The sequence below is a fragment of the Gallinula chloropus genome, assembly GCF_964237585.1.
Source record: "Gallinula chloropus genome assembly, chromosome: 1".
NCBI lineage: Eukaryota > Metazoa > Chordata > Aves > Gruiformes > Rallidae > Gallinula > Gallinula chloropus.
The window spans coordinates 116,459,060-116,483,450 of record NC_140085.1 but is presented as its reverse complement, the minus strand read 5'-3'; the positions used below and the strand labels follow the sequence as shown (position 1 = coordinate 116,483,450).

Here is a 24,391-nt window from a genome sequence, read left to right as displayed (position 1 = left end):
TAGGAAACGGAAGAGGAGGGGGATGGAAAGAACATGGCAGCTTTTCAGATAAACTAAGTAATTGTAAGAAGCGTAACTGCCTGGTTTCTGAGATAGTGTTATTTGTGAGGCAATGTTTGGTTGCAAGAGTCAGGTTTTGTGTGTTAGGCCAAATGAACAATGTCACTCACCTCAGCTAACAGAAAACTGCACACAGCCACTATGTTGCCTCCGTGAGAGACAGCAGCAACTACAAGAATGTTGTTGTACCAGCAGCTATGAGAAAAAATTGAGTATCTTTTTCTTTTCAAGTGTGCAAAAAGTTAAACTAAAATCCTGACTGATTTTTGTAATGGACGAGCACCTTGGTCTTCTGAAATGCATTGCCTAGAAGCAAAAGCCACCAAAATCCTCGTTTTACTGAAGAGAAGTTAAAAAGAAAGAAATCACCATTACCAAATATTATATATATATAAAAAAAAAAGATTCTTGGCAGTTTCAATTTTCTCAGTCTTTCCAGCCCCTTCTGTGACTTTGTGCAACAATAATAGCAGAAGGAAAACCAATATACTTAGGCAATGTCTGTGACCTGGGGACATCCTTTTTGGGGTGCAGCTAGATGTAAAGTGAAGAGGGGGCAGGGAGCAGTATCACTTAAGGAAATAAGTTTTGTCATTCTTCTTTCAAGAATTGAGAGGTAGGAAGAATCAGGTATCTGTACTTCAGAGTCACTGTTCTCTGTAGTCCATATTTCTTGAAAAAGCAGACATAGGCAGTGACAGTTCTTTCTAGCTCAAACACCTCTTCTGTACCAATGGCACGCAAACTGTTCTCCCAAAGCCTTGCTTCACCAAGAAGCTGCTGGTGGGCAAAATCAGCTTCAAAGTAGCAGTCAACGTGTGTGTGTGCATGTGTGTGTGTGTTTGCTACTTTGCACACACGCTAGTAGTCAGAGCACCAAGGCTCTGACTTGGTGGTTTCCCCAGTGAACGATTACCTTGACCTAGGGAAAGTTTTCTTAGTGATGTTGTGCAAAGAAAACATAAAGACTCTCAAAATCATCTCAGATCCCCTAACACTAAACTGATCAGGTCCAAGTTCTGTGTCAATAAATAATGTCTTCTACCCATTTCTGCATGAAAGTACTAGAAGTTCCTGTACTTGGTCTGCAGGCTTATTCATTAGTTATTGGCTCCAGTCAACTGGTGCAGCATATTGATTGAAACAAGTCCTTCCTTTCTGACAAAATATTCTTCCCCATTCTTCCTAAGCCTTATATTTATGATACTTCATTGATCAAAGCAAAGCAAGCTGTCAGAGTATGTCTGTGCAGCAGTCAAGATGGTTCCAACACCTGCCCAAGGAGGTCTATGAATATTCAGGCACAAAGCTGTTTCAAGGTTGTACAGCAATACAGGCAAAAATTGTATTTGGCTATCTCAAGGACGAAGATTCATGTAAAGCCATCCTTTCTTCAGGAAGGGGAGGTAAAAAGGACAGGAATAGAGTTGGGATAGAAAATATCCAAGAGAGAAAAGGCCTGGATTCTCCAAACATCGAAGTAGGAAAGCTGGTGGTATCATCTCCTGTGAAGGTCTATGTCTCACCTCTCCAGTGACCTAATTGGACAGATAGACTTTGGCAAGGACAACAGCTGCCTGCTTGCATTTCTACTCTTTTCACATATTGGAATGTGCAAGAGGTTCATCACTAATCTGTTGATATCTACAATGCTAAATACAACCAGGCCAGGAATTGTTCTACAAATTTGAGAGCAAGTGGTGAAGGATGTCCATGCCATGCTGCAGAGCACTGGGTTCTGAGTCTTGTGTGGACTTTACGTATCTTGGGTTTAAGGCATAATTAGAATATTGATAGTGATATTTTTTCCCATCAAATTATCTGAAATACCATGAGGTCTGCGTTGCAGACCAGGGTTATACATTGTTTGATGCAGAGGTGTCCTGAGGGCCTGTGGAGATGTCTGGGGGAGCAAGGCCTGCTGGGACAGTGTTGGCAGATGAGAGTGAAAGAAGCCAAACCTGATGAAATATCATCCATGCTGTCTAATGGTCCCTGGCACATACGGTCTCCCAAACCATTACCATGTTTTGTCTGAGCACTAGCGGGCATGGGCCAAAGCCCAGACAGGTAGCTCACTAACATTTAGCAGCACGGGTAATCAGCATTGGACATGACAGCCAAGCTCCAATTTAGACTTCAGCTTCCAGAAAGAATCAGGAGCACTCTGCAGATGTCACTGATACTACAGGTGCAGGATTAAATGAGTCAGGATTATCTATATTAAATGTTCAGCTGATAGCCAAATTTTATTTCCAGAATTTTCAGTTGGGAAAATTTTAATGGGAAAAAGATCATGAGAAGAAGGAACTGACTCCCATCTCTTCTCACAAAACATGAGAATACTCTTTTTCTTGGTAATCAGTATGGAAAATATGTGGAGAAACCACGACTTAGCCAGTCCTCACACATATTGCCTGGAAGGCTGAGCTGTAAATCAACAGCTCAGATGCAAAAGAGAAGCTGCAGAAAAGATGAAGTCATACTCTTCTCAGAGGAACAATGGGCACAAGTGGCAGTGAGAGAAATTCCAATAGGATATAAAGGAAAAATAGTGCCTAATGCAAGAGGTGTAGCAACTGCTTTGCTGATAGTTCTACATTTTCAAGTCTTCCATTGGTTGACCATGATTTTCAGACTAACCACTGCTCCCTCCATCATGTTGATCTTAGTTTCCATTGTTCAACATTCTCTGAAATTTCTTGGGACATCTACGTGTCTCCCTTTTGTAGCTCTACAGACTTTTGGTCCTCAGAATTTCTTATGTATTTCCCACTTAAGGTGAAAACCTCTTTGCTTTTGCCTTTTTGATGAGAGCAAGAGATCAAAAGTAGGGAGGTTAAGCATGAAGATGTAGTGAGAACTAGACAAGGGCAATAGACCATCTGCCATAAAGGATAAGACAAAGTTGTTAGTTTAACATACAGCTTCAGACAATTACTCGTACCAGAGAAATATGATGAATAAGAACATGGCACAAGCCAGAGCAGTATCAACAATAGCCCATACATATGCTGAGTCTGCTCAAAATAATAACATCTTGTCTACACTGAACTGGGCCCCCAAAAGACACTCTGGATATTGGTCCCAGTCACCATATACATAAGGGTGTCGATGGCCAAGATATACACTGACATCAAAAACAACAGGTTATTTTGCGTAGACTCATGGGCTTTCAGGAGAACACTTACTTACTCTGAACCTCTAGCTCAAGATTTTCAGGAAGCTGAAAGTCTGGTAAAAACTAGACTGATCGGACAGGATATGTATAACAGCAAACTCTCCATATTCCAGAAATATATTCTCAGTGCCAAGCATTTACACTAGAGATGGTTCTGAATTAAATAAACCACTGGCTCCAAGCACTCAGACTTCAGGTAGTAAACAAGTTTCATAATCCAATTTAGGATCCACGGCCTAATGAAAAGTGGAAGATGTTGATAATCAACTGTCCTCACACATCTTTGCAGGTTCAGAATATGTAGCCTTTTTACACTGCTCCAGATACACAACAAAGCCAAGGCAGTTTGGCTTCCCTGTTCTTCAAATGAAGCTACATTTAGCAAAGCAGATGTAAAAGCAGCAGTTTGAAGCTTTTAGTTGCAAACTCTGTTACAAAATTGGTTAGAATCCAAGGCAAAACCTACAAGGTCAAATGACTACCAAAAATGGAGTCATATTCTTTTTAATTCACATATCAGCTGCATTTTCCATCCTCTGTAAAAAAGGGGCCAAGAATCAGAAATCAATGGAGATGTTTGTACTGCATTGAGGCAAAGCATTACTCAAGCTGATATTTTGCAGCTGTTCAGGATTAAAAGAAATTAAAATGATAGAATGTTATTTTTATCAAGTTGGATTAGAAGGCAATGATGAAGCAGGTAGCATGAGAAAAGAAGGTAGCATCCTTACGGCCTCTTTCTAATCATCAATATAGAATCATAGAATCATTATACTTCAATTTGCATCTCTTTTCTAGAGAAAACTGCTCCTGAAATAAATTTAAATCATATGCGTGCTCTCTCTGAAATTATATTTATGATTCTATGGGTGCAAATAAGTAATTTGGTTCTTGAAGAAATTTGCCACGTCAGTGTTTCAACATTTCAAACTGAGGACTAGACAATGTTCCCAGCCGAATGAATAGACAATCTTGCATTGATTTCAATAGCACAGGACCAGATCCTAATTCCTTTCATTTTCAGAAAAAAAAAAACCCTACATTTTGTGATAATAACTGCTTACAATTGTTAGCAGATCATAAAAAGCTCGCTCTTTCTTTTTTTTTTTTTTTTTTTTTGTAAATAAAACTCTTCCTCCTCATATCTAGTGTAACTCGCAGTGTGTCTCAGTACGGATTACCTGGTCTCACAGAGAGCAATACAGGCTGAGTTCATCAACCAGGCAGATCCCCTTCCATTCTGAAAATATCAGTTACTGTGCCCTCAGTGCTTATCAGACATGAGATTTTTACTGAGCTCTGAAGCACCAACTAAAAGCAGCAAGAGATCAGGCAAAGCACTTCAAAAGCTCCCCATCGGCTTACTCTCTCTGACTTTTCATTACATCACATGCAAGAAAAGAAACAGAAAGACCCAGACAGTGCAAAGCATTGAACACCACAGAAAATGTCTTGTGCTGTGCAGAGCTACACCTTCTTCTCCTGATATCAACGCATAAGAACCTCACAGGCGCAGTGGGGAACAGAAATAGCCACCTCGTACTGCCAAATATTTCACAGATGAGTTCAGTGTCAGGGAGACTTGTGAGCACAGCAAATGAGAGATGAATACTGAAAAATGTTTGCATCAGGCCTTAAAAATGCAAACACCTGCTTAACTTCAAAGTGGCCCTTATCTCATTAGGAAAGTTTGGAATGACCCACAGGCAGAGAGAAATCACAGCTTGACTTTTGTACCTGTGCTTTAAATAAAGTCTGTGAGAATGATTTGTAGATTATAAATTATTTTTTTTAAATAATGGATTTTCAAGCAGTTTGCATAAAAGCCATCCACAACTATGTTACAAAAAAGAAAATCGGTCTACTAAATTACAGTGCAACATACACTAAACTCTCTATATATTTTTCTGTTACAAAAAGGCCAGTTATAATTTAAAATATTTTCTGTTGAAACTCCTAATTAATTTCCAGGTCATCCTACAACTCTAATACAGCATATGATCAAAATAGGCTACAAGTATTTAAATTAGACAAGTATGTCCTTTATGTACTTCCTTTTGGTTTTTATTTGTGCTGTACCATGACAAGATCTCTGAAGCACTGCCAAAGCACAAAAAAAAAGTCACATTGCTAATGATGAAATGATTGCTTGGGGATTATACTAATATGCTACATTCACGGCCATGAAGGTAATGAGAGTGTCTCCTGTACAGCTCACAGTTCATTGCCGACAGTGGATTCATGTTATTCATCAGACTCTAAATAAAAAATGTGTGCTTGGAGGCACTGGATTTTGCTTTTCCAATGCTGTTCTGGAATAGACAAGACAAGGACACCAAAACTGGTTGCATCTTTACTAGAAAATAAAATGTTCCCAAACACTGGCTTGCTTTACCATTCCTTTTATGGTAAAATTCCTAGAAAAGCCCCTGGCATGGTTTTGACCAGTGCAGAACTGAGCACATGCAATTCCTGGCTGCATTTCAGGTGTTAGCATGGGACACAGACTATTCCTAATAAGCAGATTGTATGAGACTACCCTGTTTTGAAAACAACAGGAGTTCAATAATTCAAGTGCAAGCTGTACCACTCCGTTTAGCGTCCATGATACAGAATAGGCCTGGGCACATTTAATTTACTAGTACTGTACATACTGCTATGATGAAACATAAGTGCACTATTCAGGGACTTATTTAGGAGAACTTCTTATTTGCTGGAAAATGAAACATGTTGCTGAATTCTCATATGTGTTGTATGCATTTGCCTAAGAGACTCACTGAAGCAAATATATTGAACAGAATACTCTAAATTGGCCTAAATTGGCATGGCATTGCTACCTGGACGTTGTGTTCAAATAAACAGGGAAGATGACAGGGAAACATTCAGAAGTAGTAGATTATTTATATGTTTCAGTGCAGATTAATAATATGTATGTATTTTTGTCATGAAGAAAAGCAGAGAGAGTAAAAATAGCTCTCAAGTGAGATGGATGCTATTCACTCCCCTGTTCTTGGAACCATGACAGACATTATATAACCAAAAGGAAAATTAAATGAAATAAACAGCATAAGCTAATTGGGTTGATATCAAGTTAAAATATAATTAGTCAAAGCATTTTGTGGCAAAGGCACTGACAATATGTGGCTGTTCCTCAGCCTTAGTGGCGAACAGGGATCATGCCATGTGTTTTAAACTTTTTCATCAAGCATTTCCATGGAAACACACAGATGCACAATCCTTGGATCACTTATTTCAGGAATTGCTGCTCCCAGGGTTCACTCTGGAGTGAGAACTGAGACCAGGAGAGGATGATAGGCTCTTGTTTCTCAGTTGCAAACCTCCCATGCAGGTATTTGTTTGGTCTCACAGTAGAATTTGGGTAAGGGAAAGAGTAAAAGGGCATCTTACATAAAAAGAAAAAGCCTAAAAGCTTGACCTCAATTTTTCCTCTCAGTGACTGCCTAAGAGTCGAGAAATGACAGCACAGGAAAGAGCCTGAAGATTTTAAAACATGGCCAGATGACCTCAGGGAAATTAAAATGTCCACAAGAGTGTTAGCAAGATGCTATACTGAGAGATGGGTTAAATGCAGTCACAGGGGTTGGTTGCCCAAAGCTGCACTCTTACATATCCAGATGGGTGTCAGTTCTGGTGCACCCTCTCAAGGCTGAGAAAAACCCTCCCATGTTGGAAGTGGCAGGTCTCTGAAGCCCACTGAGAGTAACTGACAGCCCACCACCATGAGCTGGGGAGCACAGCGGCTCCTTGCTCCTACTACAAAATCTATGGCCATTTGAGAAATTGTGGCCCTTGCCAGTGTGTCAGCTTATCACAAAATCACAAGGTTGGAAGACACCTTTGAAGACCATCAAGTCCAACCATTCCCATCCCATGCTAAACCATGTCCCTAAGTACCTCATCAACCCTCTTTTTAAACACATCCAGGGAGGGTGACTCAACCACCTCCCTGGGCAGCCTGTTCCAGGCCCTGACAACTCTCTCAATAAAAATTTTTTTTCTAATATCCAATCTAAACCTGCCCTGGCACAGCTTCATGCCATTTCCCCTTGTTCTATCTCCCATCACCTGGCTGAAGAGACCATCGCCCACATCTCTACAACCGCATTTTGAAAGCATCACTAAAATTTGTTGCAGAATTAAAAGGAGCTTCATTGCTAGTGAGTACTTCTATAGGAAACAAACACTGTATGCAAAGCAGGCTGGACAGGTGCGGCAAATAACTAGTAGGTGACCCTGGATGGAGACATCCCTTTGGATTTCTCCTGATGCCACTAGTGAAATCAGCACCTGTGTCCTTTCCCAGCCCTGTTATGGTTTTTAGGATGCTTTGCTGTTTCTGGTAAGAGATACTCTGGCAGGGAGGTCTAGGACAGGGTTGCCTTCAATAGTAAGGTCAAAAGTAAGGTATATTCTCAAAGGTAGCAGGGGACATTTGCACCCTGTCTCTATGTTCATGCCAGGCTCTAACTGGGAGGGGCAAGCAAAATATTCATAATGCCTTACTGGTCTAACATACATTGCATTAAAGCCTCAAAAGCCAGAGCCTTCATAGGCAGTGATGTGATAGCTTCCATGGGCTGGAATTTCCTTAGGCACAATAGAGTTAAGTGTAAACTGAGAAGCCTTAACTTCAAATTGTTTGGCTTTGGCTTCAGTCAGCCTCACAAAGTTCCTGCAATGCCCTTTCATTGTGTTTATTTCGTCATACATTGCATAGCACTAACAGTAATGCAAGTAGGCAAACTGTCACCAATTGGGGTAAATTCACTCAGCACTGACTGCTTTGCGACACGGCTCCCAGCCCTGCCGCTCCCATCAGCCTGAATAATGCTCTCTTTCCACACGGCAGCAAACCGAAAAAGTGACACAGGATGGAACACAGGGTCTTTAAACACAGAACGGCTCTCAGCTTTGCATGCTGTGATGGCCTTTCAGCCTTTCTTCTAACACAGAAAAGGCTATGGGGCTGAACAGTCCCTTGGCTGGAAGTGGAGCTGGCCAGAAGAAGAGTCTACAGCCCTTTTTGGTTTTTTCCTGAGTATTTTGGTCACCCCTAAATCTTTACAAGTGTCCGTGATCTTTCTCCACAGGTATGAGTCTGCACATCGTAAATAAGCTACAGGTGCTGTGAGACTCCACAAATAGCCTGCTATGCAGCACATGTTTCCAGACTGAAAAACTAAACCAGTCTTTGAGCCACACTCACCCACCAAGAGCTGCCCCTTGTGCAACCCTCCCTGTGGACAAGAGCCAGACTTCTCTGGTAGCTCCTCCACATGAACGGGTTTGGGTCTACTGCACAGGGCAGGGCCAGGCAGAGACAGCCCAGCCCATGGGGTGCCAGAGACAGGGATGCTGTGTCCACCAGTAGCTTTTATGGATTTATGCCAGGCAAGAGGTCTGGAGCTCAGAGGCAACTGGAGCTCAGGAAAATTAAGCACTTCCCAACCCAAGCTGCTTGCTCCTAGCTCTTTGCTTGAAGATCAACACCCACAGCAGGACCAGGCAGCCCACACACGAGCCTGCACAGCAGTTACCGCAGAACATGAATGTAAATTGTGGCCATTGCAGGGTGCACCAACAACAAGCAGGTCAATGCCCTGACTGTTCAGGAAAAGCATCTTCATAAATCACTGGTCCAACATCAAATCAGTGCTCCTATATTCAGAGCCAAACATCTAGGCAGAGGCAGCAGAAACCTCTTCCCTTCACAGCCTGGCAGCAGAATGATTGCTGTTAGCCAGAAGGGAGAAAACTGGGAGTTCAAGAGCTGGAATTCCTGCAGGCACAAGCCCCGGAGTGCAGAAGGGTTTCCAATAAAAACACAACAGTTACCCCAGACCTCACCGGGTCCTCATCATGTAAAACCCATTTGATTAAAGCACTCTCCTCCTCAGTAAACTCTTCTTTCTTGCGCATAAACATAATGAAGCTATTTATCTCAAAAGGGTGCGAAGCCAAAAAAAAAAAGAAGTCAGTAACTGTCTTTTCTGTTTTTTAAATTCTTGTAAGACACTTGCGGGGGAACGCTGTGTAGGCCCGTGCATTTAGAAAAAAAAGGATCACTTGAATTAAAGGCCACAGGCATACTGAATTAAAATGAAATCATATTCTGAAGTACTGTATGTTTTATGTTACTGGGAGAAGGACACACGATTTCCTGTCTCAGTATCAGCGAGACATTGATTTCCTATGGAAATGTGCTTGAATTGCTCTTGGTATATATAACACTAAAGCCCTCCTTTCTTTCAACAACAGTAGGATTGGTTCTTTCTAAAAAAATGTTGGCTTTTTTAAACTCCTTATACTTACTTAATACTTTCCCCATAGCAATGCAATTGATAGAAAAAATAGCTCACAATTGCTCATTTTCTGTGCTCATCTTGTTGACTGGAACCCCCAAGCGAATCCATTTGCTCATTTATATCTGCTATCTCCCAGAAGATCTTTCTTGGTGCATAAGAAACCTCATTTATTAAATTGTAAACAGAGGGTGGGGGGGAAGAAAGGTCTGCTTGAACACATCTTGCAGAATTTAAATATGGGTGTAGATAGGATGACCTGATAGATAGGAAACGATATAGAGAGTTTTCCTTCAAAGTATTTCAATTTAGCAATAAATTGTAGATGCTTGGCATCATTTGACTTTTGTGTTTTGCATTTAATAGGTGAGCAAAGAACAAGGATGGTAATTTTATTGATTAATAGCAATTTCGTGCCAGTAATACAGGAAGAAGTTGTGTGTTGACTTAGAGAAATAATAAGAAAAATAATGCCTGCCTTTTTCTTGTTTGTTTGTTTTTAATGGCAGCTAACGTACTGGAAGAAGACTCAATGGAGCAGGACATAGAGAGCCCTGTCACTATTCATCAGCCAAAGTTGCCCAAACAAGCTAGAGAGGATCTGCCAAAAAATATAAACAAAGAATTTGCCAAGAGAAAAATCCAGAGGTATGTTAGGAAAGATGGGAAATGCAACGTCCACCATGGGAATGTCAGAGAGACTTACCGTTACTTGACTGACATCTTCACTACCTTAGTCGATCTCAAGTGGAGATTCAACCTGTTGATTTTTGTCATGGTTTACACTGTGACCTGGCTCTTCTTTGGAATGATCTGGTGGCTAATTGCCTACATGCGAGGAGATATGGATCACATAGGGGACAGCACGTGGACCCCATGCGTCAGCAACCTCAATGGGTTTGTCTCAGCCTTTTTATTCTCAATCGAGACAGAAACCACCATTGGGTATGGTTACCGGGTCATCACGGACAAGTGTCCCGAGGGAATTATTCTGCTTTTAGTGCAGTCTGTTTTAGGTTCTATCGTCAACGCTTTCATGGTTGGCTGCATGTTTGTGAAAATATCCCAACCCAAGAAGAGGGCAGAAACCTTGGTCTTTTCTACAAACGCAGTTATTTCCATGCGGGATGGAAAGCTGTGTCTGATGTTCCGAGTAGGAGACCTTAGGAATTCACACATTGTAGAGGCATCAATACGAGCCAAGTTGATCAAATCCAAACAGACAAAGGAGGGGGAATTTATACCACTCAACCAGACAGATATCAACGTAGGTTATTACACAGGGGATGATCGTCTCTTTTTGGTTTCACCACTGATCATCAGCCATGAAATTAACCAGCAGAGTCCTTTCTGGGAGATTTCCAAAGCCCAGTTGCCCAAAGAGGAGCTAGAAATTGTTGTAATCCTAGAAGGAATGGTGGAGGCAACAGGTAACATTTCTTATACTTTGTATAAGGTAAATGCTTTAATTTTAGAAAGGAAAAATCAGTGGTTTTGCTTCACATTAAAAGAATCACTTCAATAGTCATTACATTTGAAAACGGCATCAGTTATCTGATTAGCTTCAAAATTAAAAGCATGCCCAGTTTAATTGTCTGTTCCATCTTGCCTAATGGAATTAGTGTTGTTTCTGCTCTGTTTGGAAAATGGGATAGCATTTCTCATTTTCTAAATTTTTCACAGCATGTCACCCAGTTATTTGTCATTCTATTGCAGGAGCAACTCAACCACTAGGACCTTGTGTGATAAAATGATTTAGAAAAAAAAAAAATTCAATACAAAACTCTGTTTATGATTAAAATGGAAACACCATAGTTCCTGCTGCTTTCAGTCACACATGGGTAACTGCAGAATGTCTGCCTCACACGTGAAATTCCTAGCCTGTTTGTATCCAGTAGGAAGTGATAATGTGTTCAGTTTTCTCTTTTTTGCTTGCTTGTTTGCTTGTTTTTCTTTTAACTTGTAACGTGGGGCTTGTTCTACTTTAGCTCACAAAAGATCTGTCTGATTTTGTATTTCACTGAGGACCCCTACACACCGCAGAACTGTACAGAGCACTCAGAGCTGGTACATATAAATAAGAGATGTTATGTCACCAGAGCCTTCTTGAGAGGCTGGTCATTACCTACAACTCTGCAGCAAAACATTCGATATCACTTGACACAGAGAAAATAGTGCTTGGAATTCACAGCAAATGGACTAGTAATGTTTATTTCTTTGCATGAAAGCCAGAATAGTAGAAGGATGCTTTCTCTAAAACTGCTGTACCTCCTGCAGTCAGGAGGTACACTTGTTTTAGGAGCTGGAGGGATTTTTTTTCCCTGTTAATGACAGAGCCAGCCTCTGAATTGAGTAAATATATAATCATTACAAGGGAATGGTGATTGTAAAATGAAGACAAGATGTGCTTGGGAAGGAGGAAAGACTGAGTATAGAAACCAAAGAACCAGATTTGCCATTGTTTCCCCACTCCTGCAGCAAAAGCTAGGAAAGTTTGAGGACATGGATTACACATCTCTGACAGAGGTAAAACCTTTCTAACCCTGACTCATGTTTTGCAACTGGAGCCAGGAAATAAAGAGCAGTCTCTTACTAGAACATGTGTGTGTGTTTCACACATCTATTATGTGGTGTCAGAAGAAAACTGCATTTGTCACCATATAATAAACGTGTGAGACAAAAATGGAGCAAAAAAAAAAAAAATAAAAGAAGAAAAAAAGTATGAAAGGAACTTGGCAGAGAATTTGAAGTGGTAAATGCAAGGCTTCCAGATTTTCCAGGAAGTAGGTGGTACTGAAGAGAAATCAAAATGAAATGTTTAGTGTTTTTCATACGTGAAGTAGGCACAGAGGTTTCAAACATCTGCATCACCTTCGTGTGAGATGATGAGGAAATTGCTGTTTGTTAGCTGAAACCATTTTGAAACTTCTGAATTGCAGCTAAATGAACTCGACATCCCAAAGAGCAGTGGATATTTTCAGGTTTACTGAACACCATGTTTTCCAGAAAAATGATTGGCAAGTAGTAGAAGTATAAAAAAAACTCTCACTGAAAATACCTTTAAGATCAAAAGACAGTACACTTCTGCAGTGCACCAAATGTAGCTTTGTTGTCTTAAGCCTCGTCACTCTTCATTGTTTAACCCTCCCTCCCTCGCCTCATCGTCACCTCTGCACACTCGCGCGGCGCTCTGGGCTCTCCCTTGCGGCTTTGAGACTGACCACAGCTTCCATGCGGCCATTATCAGCCTTCACTGGAGGGGCCTGCCTCTCAGGCTGCTCAGGCTGGTGAAGTCTAAATGAAAATGCTGGGAGAGTCCATACTAACAAAAAACCCAGATGAAATTATTTGAACACCTGCTGAAGCCGCCCAGGATTAAGATGTTATCCTGGAACTTGATAGGTAGCTACATTTACCATTCTCAGTTCCTCCATTTTATTCTGTTTGGGTTGGCTCACTAGCACACAGCTGCACGAGTTATGAGGGGAGAGCATCACATAGTATCAGTTAACTATGGCAAAGATTAACATTGTAATGACTAGCACTATTTCTAAAACATGTTTGGGCAGAAGTAGCCACTTATACTGTGCTTTGCTTACATGTATTGGGTTGGTTTTGCTGAAGGTGCAATCAGGCCAACTTTCCACCAAAACTAGATGTTTTCCCTTTTATTTAATTTACAAATGTTTTTCAGTTACATCCTGGTGAAGACTGAAAGCCAATTTAGGCCATCAAGCACACACTCTTCCTTCTTACAGCCAATGTAGAGTGAGAGCAACGAAGGAAGTTGCTTATAAGTTGGTCTCCAGCCCTGGGGAACAAGAAACATACTATCCATCATACCTGCCAACATTGGTCAAAGTCATTAAAAACATTAAAGCCAAACCTAAGAAAATGTGACCTCAGCTATTGCAACATCATCATTCAGTATTGTTGATCGTGGGTCAAAACCAGATTTAGATCATTGGCTTATGAAAAGCCACTCCCAAGTTTGACCAGTGGAAATAATCCTTTATTTTCAGAGCTTCCTCACTCTAACACATATCTCTTCAATGGGAAGTAACACAGTGGAGAATGCCAAGTATAAACATTTGCTACTATTTCATGAATTATTTACATTATTCTCTTTCAAGTTTTACTGAGCAGGTGATACAATTTAAAATACTTTCCACCTTAATGGCCTCAAAAACTCTAGTACCTCTAGTATAAAACACAGCTATTAATGTAGTGTCATGTGAACTCTGCATTGCATGTTAGGGTAAGAAATGAAGAGTAATGCACCTTATTAAATCAAATTTAAATAAATGACCAAAGTAAAATTAACAAGAAAGATCAAATCAAGGACTCCCTAATTCCCCTTGGAACACCACCATATCTTTTTGAGATGAAAAAAGCAATAGGCATGTATTTACGAAGACATATAGCAAAATACCATCTTAGGAATTATCACTGCATCTTGACCGATCACATTCAGATTACTCCAAGGGCATAATCTTCAAGAAGGCACTTTGAATAAGAGATGAAGTCAACCTGACTACTTCACAGAGAATGAGCAAAACCTCGCAATTTAGACAACATGCAATTTTCTTTATTTATGTACAACATTCAAAACCATCGCTTTGGGTTTAAAGCTTAACACTCTTGCAAAGGTTTACTCCTGTGGTTTTCTTGATAGTGACACACATATCTCAAGTGGCCAGAAAATTCAGTCATGCTGTCACGTACGTTAGGCTGCCATGAAGCAACCGAAGAGCCTTCAGGATCGAAGTCCAGCCAAGCATCACCATATCCAAAGGATGCATCTGTTATTTGCACCTTTTGCAGTCCCTGGTCCATTTCCCACTAGGCAAACAGCAGGTAGGAGTGCCAGTGTGATACAAGGATCGATACTAACTCTGCAAAACCTAAAGCAACAACCACCTTTAACACAGAAGCCCTTTCTGAGCCCCTTACGCTTCTTTCTGTGTTAGGCTACAGCTATAGCATTGACAGAATCGCCCCATACCAGCAAGGGCTCTGGTCTCACACTATAAAGCAGGATTCTGGCATCCCTCCACTCCTTATGGGAGAGCAGTAATGCTAAATGCAAATGAACTAACTGGACAGAACGTCACTAACGCACTGAACTCAGTTCAGCAGTATTTGATATTTGCCATTCAAAATAGTTGGTTTATACTAAAGTGCCACAACTATTTTCATACTATGCTCTAGAGACCACTTAGGAGATTTGTTAAGAGACCAATTAAGACATTTGTCAACTATCCACACTTACAGCAATGGAATTTGAGAATTTTTATTTTTTTTCCCTTGGACCAACGAAAAAACAGGTTCAAATATCCTGAACCCTGTCTCCCCTGAACAGCAGGTAAAAAAAATCTTGGATTTGAAGAACTTATTTATTTGTTTAAAATTTTTTAAATCTATAATTAAAAATTTTTATCACCATTTAATAGCCTCTAGCCAGAAATAGGCTTGAACTTTTTAAACTCTTTTCACCTAGTGAAATCTAGTTTTAAGGAAGGTCTTATCATCATAGCAAATTAGTAATTTTTAAAAATTAAACGAGATTTGCAAATGTATAATTCTGATGCAGGAAATAAACCAAGAACAAGAAAAGGGAAATCTTTTAAATTTGGGGACATAAAGAAGGAAAGTGAGACATTACAATAGCTAGAGAAACTGAGAGAAACTCAGAAACTCAGAGAGAGGGATTTTCAAAAAAATGAGAGATAGTAGGAGGAGTATCCTAAACAGCCCATAGCCTTGTTGGTAATGTGGCTCCTGAATCAAAGGCAGCCTGGTTCAAATCCTTCCTCTAAACCTGCATTAATTAACAGAAAACAACATTTTCTAATACAGGAAAGGAATAGGAAGTATTAAGCCAGCAAAACACTCACGTCAAACTTGGTGAAGTTGTATCTGACCAGTAGAATGCTGGATATTCCCTCTACCCAAAGAACCCAAACAAAACAAAGCAAAACAAAACCAACCAACCAAAAAAAACTCCCACAAAAATAAAATTAAAATCAAAGCAGTGCTGAGGGAAAAAAAACCTACACATTTATGACTGTCAAAAAATAAGCAACAAAGCTAGACAAATCACTTTAGGTTTGTATGGATAATTTTACAAATGAACTTGTAATAGGGTGCATTTATAATTCTGACACACAGGCTGCTTGAGAGCAGTATTTGCAGAATGGTTTATAGATACATAAACACACACACTTGCCAGCTGTGGAAAATGTGTGTGGAAAGCAATAAAAAGTTCACATAGATGGTTATTTATATAGTAAATGATGCTATTGACTAGACAAACATTGTATAAAGCTGTTCCCACTCTTCACTGCAGACCCTTTGACAGCCTGATTTACTGTCTTTTTTATTTCTCCCTGATTAATTGCCATATTAACCCCTTATCCTTGCCCAATCCTAACAAATATCTCCCTTTGATATGTATGTTAGCAGTTCCAACCTTTCAAAGTCTCTCAGCAGACTTTGCTTTCTCTCCAAATGAGAGCCTTGTTCAGGTTACAGTTTTTCACTAGAATTTTTTACCGCTCTTCAAAGAAGAGAGATTATACTCTCAAATAGCTTCTTACAGGGACGTAGATGAGAGAAAGAAAGAAATCAGGATTTCTCACATCCAGGTGTTTATACAAGGCAACTGGTGAAAGTAGACCCAATTGTCAGGCTCTGGGATGTGACCAACATACAATGTCAGAAATGGAGTTTAAACAAGGTTAATAATAAATTACTTCCCCTCTAAACTTGGTGATTATCATTTCAGGAATAGTCAGAAAGCAATGGCTCTCAGTCGTTACTTTTTCTTTCTATTTTGAGAGTTTTAACTTCTCTTGACACCAGCTGCTAGGCATAATCGTCTAAGATTCCCCTTCTGATATATCCCCATTTTTCTAGTGCTTGCCAGCAATCCTTTTCACTTATGTTCCTTGCTCACATTTTCATTCTGTTAATTCTAAAAACTGTTTCATTGTTATTAATTCTAACACTGAAAATTAGGGATGTTAGCATGAGTGATTGCAGTCACGAGCTGGAACTCTGAATACCAGCAAAGAAAGGCACTCGGATTTCAGTATGAAGTTTCTTTCAAAAAGCTTTCTCTATGGGCAGAGATTAGTCTGTTTGATGAAGAAGACTATAAGGCTCAAATGAAGCAATTACAATTTTGCAACAGTCCAAACAATATGCAAAATGGCAAGAAGTCGGGGAGCAAAGTTCATGAGAAAAAAGATAATGCTGATTATGCATATTTCAACCAAAATTTTGGTGAGAGAGGTCTATAACACTTTCGGGGAAGGCAGGGGAAAAGGATTACACATTTTGTTGGACAGCTTCATTCTTTGAATAGCGCTGAACTATATAAACATGTTGTTGAGTGTTTGATAATAACCTATTGCCCGTTGTCATACCATTCTCACCAATTAGTTGCTCAGCTCTTTACAACAACTGCTGCTCCCTCAACCGTAAATGTTCAGATATAATATTCAGATCCCAGGAGTAGCTCATACACTAAAAAGTAAGATTCCTAAAAAACAGGTTTGAGACTCCTTTGTATTAAAAACCTCTTCCTTATAGCTGATTAGATATTATTAAATAACTCTGGTCCGAATACAAATCAAACTTGCAGAAGAACTTAATTTTCCATATTATGTCTTTGCAAACTGTATTATGTCCCTCTGGGCAGAGAGAAAGGGATGTTTCCTGTTTGCATGCTCCTGTAGACCTCCATTGTCAGTGTTGCTCCTTCCCTAGCACAGTGGCAAGCAGAGAGAAAAGGTCTTTTCTCACCAATCCTTCTCACTCATGAGCCTACACATATTATCTATCCCTGGTGGCACTCCTGATCTCCATGGACAGAGGAATGGCAGGACTGCAAAGCTGAGCATTAACACTGGCCCTGCTGATGATGTGTCCCTAGCAGAAAGGCACAGCGGGAAGCTGCGCTGGCACCCTCCTCCTTGACCAGCCCAGACCTCACCAACCACCACCAGCAGACTGCTCTAAGACCCTGCAGTCCCAGACACTTAACAGACACCACTGTCTTCAGCACACCTTTCAAGCAATTGTGTTTTCCAGCAGTTTTAGCACAGAAACAAGACACCTGTAAGAACAAGACACCAGAGTCCTCGGGACTCCAGACCCAGACACCAAGGAATGATTCTATATTACTGGATGAACCAAGAAACTACAGGTTGAGCTGCACTGAGCGGTGATCTTGTTTCCTGTGCCTACAGAGTCTCCATCACAAAGATCTCCATTTTGCAAAACCAAAGGGATGGTTCCCTGCAAAGGGCAGTGCAGTGGTATCCAGGTCAAAGGGTTCCCCAGGCAGAACATTTTTCCCTCACTGAACATTTTCCCTCACTGAACATTTTTTGCCTGCTTACAATGTGAAGACATGATTTCTGAGAGCTTCTGAGAAGTGTTTCAGCACAGTGAAGTGCCTTTTACATTTCTGTGCACTTTGAAAAGCAACAGTTATTAACCTGAGCATGGTCTGTTTGTCCACTTGGTCTTGGCACGGTCAGCACTGAAACAGCTGATTTGGAAAAGGAAAACAAATAGCTCTCATTTCTACTGTTAGACTTTTACTTTCCATGATCTGTTACAAACCTTGAGACGAAGGCTGCTGAGCACCTGCCATAAAATCCCAGGCGTACACGGAGTTGAGTCAGGACAGTGTTTGACCCCTGGAATTTTTGCCAAAATGAACTGATTCTTTCATGTTGAAAGAATGTTCATTCATTTTGATCTCCAGATATGAAGCATACTTAACTAGCCTGCAGTTCAAAACAGTAGGAAATATTTTTGGCAAACTCTGTTCTCGCCCACATTTCTTAAAGATCTTATCATTTCTCCCTTTGGTGCTTATTTGTTTCCAGATGCATGATACTGTTTCCTCCTGTTTTCTCTGACCAAATTGTAATTAAGAATAAGCCTGTTACATTATGCTCCTTGATATCAATAAGACCTCTCTAAAGTCACAAATATTTACATCTGTTTCTATTGAAATTGAGTAGAGCAATAGCTGTAAAATTAAAACTGACCTAAAAGACTGAAGAACAAGCAAGCAAAGCTGTTAAGTAAAGCAGAAATTCAAAATCAGCATTTGACAGACTAAAAGGAGCAAGGCTATGGACAGCAGTTAACCCGCTGGCTACATAAAGTATGCGAAAAAGACAAACGACTTATGATTATATGCCTGCTATCCTAGAGAGCTGTTGCCAAGCACTAAAAGCTCCTGTTATCGAATAGTTTCTGGGTTTCCTGAGGCCACTACAAAAAAAGTCCTCATGGGGTTCCAAAAGAAACAAATGACAAAGGATTGCAGTGGTCGCCGTGGTCTCAACCACGTCATTTCAAGGAAAATCAAACACAGGTTCGGACTCACTGCTGTGCTCTGCCGGTTTTTCCACACCCTGACATTACGAAGCAACTGAGCTTTGGTTTATCCACATAGCCAAAGGGGGCCCAGAAAGCTGCTTGTTTGTGTCACTGAAGAGGAGCAAACTAACCCCACGCTGGTGAGGCTGAATTCAAGCAGTGGCATAGACACCAACAGCAGCATACACACAGGGACTGCTTATATTGAGCAGCCACACATTCCTTGGGGCTCCCACCTGCTTTTTTTACTGAGTAGGACAATCCAGAGCTTCAAAATGAGAATACACTACCAAAGAACAATATCCAGTGTGGTTTGCTCTCAGCTTACAAGTCAGATTAATTTAACAAATCATTTAACATTAGGTGCTAATGTCCCAGTTAAGTGACCCTGAACATCTATAGTTGAGCATTATAAGGCTGATTTTGACGTAGAAAACATTTCCTCCTCTAACAGCCTGTATAACTGACAAGCAACTCACCCACTATTTTTCTGGTTGTACTACATTCCTCACTTCTCCAAACCTGATGCACTGGCAGATGAGATGGAAACAGGGAGGATCTTCTGGGAATTGTGAGGCGGCCGCTGTGACAACAAATGTGAAAGGCACAAAAAGCTTGTCTGATCAGCCTGTGCTTTTGCTCACTCACTCTTTCACCTTTATTCCTGCCATCCCCAAGGGAGTCAGAAAAAATTGAGTCACAAAGCTTTCCAAGCTGTTCTTCCTGGTTTTGACAATTTTTACTTGCTGGGATTTCTGTGGAATGGAAACAAGCTCTTTTTTAAAAAATAGGACTTTAATAAATATAGGATTGTTGAATTTGAGATAATTCCATTCTTACAAGTTATCCAAATAAAGATACTCAATTTAAAGAAACATTCAAAACATTAAAACAAAGCAAAAATAGAAGAAATCAACAAAAACAGATTTTCAATGGCCATCAGAATCATGTTCAAAATTTCTGAGGAATGACAAAATCCTACTCAGAAAATAAGTTCAGAAGGACTATTTGGATTAACTTCACCGACTTCTCAGAAACAGTGGGAAAGGTAACACACTCTAGGGTATTTCCTGCTCTGCGCAGGATGCCAGGCTGTAGGCTCCCAGGCTCCCCCCAGCAGTTCAATTTTACAAAGCCACGAATTTGTAGGAATAGCTTCCCCAGACAGAACTGATCAGGAGTTGACCTCACACCCTGAGCACTAGAGGAGGGCATTTCATAGTCAGGTCAGTGTGAATGCAGGCCACTATCACAGCAAGACAAGGAGAAAGCAGCCAAGATGTCTGCTTCAAGACAGTTCCTGGCACTGGCCAAAGCTAAAAGGGGAGCCAAAGCCCCCAGGATTTGTTATTGAATTCATAGTTGTTACTAAACAGAGTTGGAAGAGGACAGCATGTCCCTGATGTCATGAAGTGCGAGGAAGTGAGACAAGACAACCTGAGGAAGGAAGATGACTAGCACCACGGCCTACCTCTGCCCTCAGGTACTGGCTTCCTGAGAAGGTGAATGGGCTCAGGTTCACACGTACAATGGACATTGCTGCCCACACTAAATTCATGGGAATAAACCAAGTAAAAGTCTCTGCAAATAGAGTCCCAAGCAAGTCATTAAACTACAACTCTCAGCACAAGCCATTAAGCAAGCGAACACCACACAAGAAAAAGTCATTTTTTTTGAGTAAGGCCAACTGTGTGCTGGGCTGTGTTAGTAGAAGTGTACCCAGCAGCTTGAGGAAAGTCACTGCTCCTCTCTATTTACCAATTGTGAGGCCACCTCCTGTGTCTTATGCCCAGTTCAAGGCTTCCCAGTACAAGACACGTATGGACTTACTGAAGCAAGTCAGCAGAGCCACCAAGATGGTCAGGCAGTGGAGCACAGGACATACACAAGGAGAGGAAGATGGAGCTGAGACTGTTCAGCCTGAATCAGAGACAATGTATGGGTATCTTATTGCTGTCTGAACCTACGAATGGGAGATTACAGATTTATGCAAGCACATCTCAGAGGGGCAGGGTGACAGGTCAAGAGGCAACTGTAAAGTCACAATATAAGTAATTCTGATTAGGCTTTAGGGAAAAAGGTATTTATTTTTCAACCATAAAGCTGGGAAGACTCTGAAACAGGGGCCCAAGGGGTAGGGGAATCACCATACCTGGAGAGGTCCATAAGATTACATCATAAATCCTGAGCAACACAAGCTATTTGGCTGTGCTTTGTGCAGTGGCTAGGGCCAGATGACTCCACAGATCCCTTCCAGCCCAAATTAGTCAGTGATTATAAACCTCAAACCCAGCTCCTCCTAGTATTTTATAGCTGTGAAGAAATGAATGGCTGTGAAAAATGAATAGTCCAGACAGTGGCTTGCATTGTTCAGTCATGTCACCATTTAAGACACTGTGCTTCATATACTTGAAAGCAGTTCTGTGGCCACCATTGAACAACTGGGGACAGTGGTGCCTCAGAGAGGGGCAGCAGAACAGGACGAGTTCATTGCTGTGGGCAGACAGCCTGTGCAACCAAACCAACCAAGCTTTGCTCCAGGATGTTTGATGGAAGAGGAAATTTTAAACTTTTTAAGGCTGTGCTCTGTCAGACAATTAGTCCTTGAAGAGTGATCCAAAGACAATACTAACTCACAGCATTACTTACTCATCCCAGATTTTGCCTCATTCCCCTAGCCACAGTCACTCTCTTGTGCATTTTCTGCCCCTCTAGACAGTGAGGGAGGTTGAGATGGGCATCCAGTGTTTCTGTGATTGCCTGCTTCTCTCTCAGTTAGAAAGGCATTGTGTGATTCAAGATGTCAACACAAAGTCCAGCTACAAGCAATTGCTCAATTACCATTATTGTTATTATAATTGTCGTCATCACCATAACCGGTAGCCTTACATCTAGCAACAGAGTCAAGAAGGTTAAGATTTGTCTTTTGGAGGGAGACCCAAGGCACATAGGGGTTAACAAGTTTTTATTCCACATTTCTGACTGATGCAGACTAATGTGAACTGAAGAGACAGGGGCTTGCCACTAAGGGAGAAAAATCAATCTGACTATGGCAGAACTGCCAGGCACCACCATAACAAAAGAAATTTATGACTCAGCCAGTCCAATTAAGTTATGCTGGCACTTTTTTTAACCACCCATTAGGTTCAATTTTTTTTCACCCTTGCATGAGAAGTATTAATTTATTACACTTAGATCTCCAAGATGGGAAAATCCCCCTTCTCTTTTCATAATTTTCAGAATCATTTTCCACCAGTCTCATTTTACATTGAGAAGACAACAAATGAGCAATTTTTTCAGATAATAAGTGCAGCAATGAGTTTCTAACTGCCAATACAGCCAAGACAGATGTCGTGAAAAACTATAGAAGAGTCCAAAGCCAAAGGTTTTCAGTCAGTCAAGGATTCTTGTCTGGCCAAAAATCTGCTCTGAAGGCAGTAGCCATTTCCACACAGCAGTGAAGTGGAGGAGGTTTAGCTTTGCAGTCTGAGGAAAATGCCCTTGTCCGACCATGAGCCAAGGGCAGGCTTTTTTTGGGAAGACATGGGCCAGCAGCTGCATTTACAATGCAACTGCCCCATAGTTTGCCAGCACCTGACTAATCAAGTTTGGTGCTTTATGAATGATTGACCTGGCCTCATCTTGTGCCCCCTTTTTACAGAAACTCAGCCCTCTCCAGAGCATTTTGGCAGAGTAGTCCTTTCAGAAATATAAACTGTAATCACCATTACAGTTTCATGACAAGACCACATCAAACCAGTCACTTGCAGCATGTCCACCATGATCTGCAGAGTGGGGCAGGGCAGGAAGGGGAGCTAACAAGAAGAGGGAGGGATTAACATCAGTTCAAGGGAGGCATCACAGCAGGTAGTGCAGAATGAACATAGGCACACCCTTCACAGCTGGCCTCCTCCAGCTATTCCCCTGAAGAGCAACTGGTCTGGTCTCCTTTCTGATTTTGTAAATTTGTGGGGTTTTTTAGCTCTCTGTAGCAAAGAATAATGAAGCAAAGATCTAACTCCTTTTGAAATACAGATCTTTCAAAATAGATCCAGTACTCATTTTTCAACTTACAGATGAATTAGAAACAGTTGAATGAAAGTTGCCTGTCTGTGCTCCAGAACAGCTTATTCTATAAGTGTGTTCAAACTCCTCTTTAAGAGTCTCCCCTCAGGCTTGAACACAACTGCAACATGGTTTTAAAACCCTGTTAAATTAGTCAAGATCCAGGGTTTAAGACAAAAAACATGAATCTTAACCTTGCTATATCTGCTTTTTTTTACCCTCCAAAGGGATAGAACATACTGTTCAAGTATTCAAAAGCTGTCAGTGACATTTATCCAGGTCAGAAACACCCCCTACCACTGTGTATCCAATGTTTAACATACAGCTTCGACTTTTGAGCCTGATCCAAAGCTCTCCCAAACCTGTAGAGTAGGTCTTAGTCTCTGGTGGCCTTTGAATTAGGACCCTAAAGGAATAAATTGAGCTGTGCAATGCCTGTCAGCTCCCTAATGGCCTCAGAGAAGAAGCAATTAAGACTCCAATTAAAAAGCAAATGGAAGATTAGAAGCAGATAAATGTTTATAATCTAGACAAAGTGCCCATACTGGAAGCTTTGTCTATTAAAAGGGGACTTCACGACATTTGAGTAGACTCCATACCTGTGGGAGGAACGGTGGTATCAGGCAGCGCGTTTGTCCCTTGAGCACGCGGTATTGCAGCAGTGCCGCAGTTGTTCTGTTCTCTGCAGCCGGTTCCTTCTGTGCATAGATGGAACAAGCTGTTCCACACAGACAGCCCCAACAAATCTTGAATATTTCATCATGCAAAATGTTCATGGCAAATGCAAATACTGCTATGTATGAAAATGCTCGGTCCATGAGAAAATACACCGTACTCCCCTCCTTATGTACTCAATTCAGCACCTCTGACCACACTTTCCATCTGTCATATGGGATTTAGTGCATAATCTGTTACAAGGAAAGGTACTGAGAGCCAAAATTTCACCAGGTGTAGGGCGTCCATTAAAATATGTGCTAAAGATTTCTTTTAAAAGCTAACAGAACTAGACCAGACAGCTAGAGACCTTTGTAAGCACATAGGTCTCAAGACTGATCCCCTTTGTGGCAGCCCAGACAGAGATGGGATCTCTCTCAAAACTCTTTACAATACACTATGTAAGCATCACATCAAGCTGACCAGAACACTGAGAGCAAAAAATGAAAATATCTGCAGGAACTTCCAAATTCCTTTCCAGATTAAGCCCTTCTCGCTTCAGAGGCAAGGCAGTTTCTTGAGCATGAAAACCTGTTTATAATATGAGGTCTGGACATCACTTCTAACACTGCCATGTTCTCCTCCTCCTCATTGTTTAATACTGTCACTTCTTTTCAAGAGGAGCCAAGAGACAGATAATCTT

The 24,391-nt window shown here is 40.9% G+C and overlaps 1 protein-coding gene across 1 annotated transcript in view; it reads left to right on the top strand.

Annotated features, from left to right (window-relative positions):
- The window catches only part of KCNJ6 (potassium inwardly rectifying channel subfamily J member 6), a gene marked incomplete at both ends in the record, with an annotated part of 112,466 nt that overhangs the window by 62,415 nt on the left and 25,660 nt on the right, over nt 1-24,391 (top strand). The window contains one exon of the mRNA XM_084278391.1: nt 10,074-10,994. Coding sequence (XP_084134517.1) covers nt 10,074-10,994 — 921 coding nt within the window. The remainder of the gene's footprint in view (nt 1-10,073; nt 10,995-24,391) is intronic.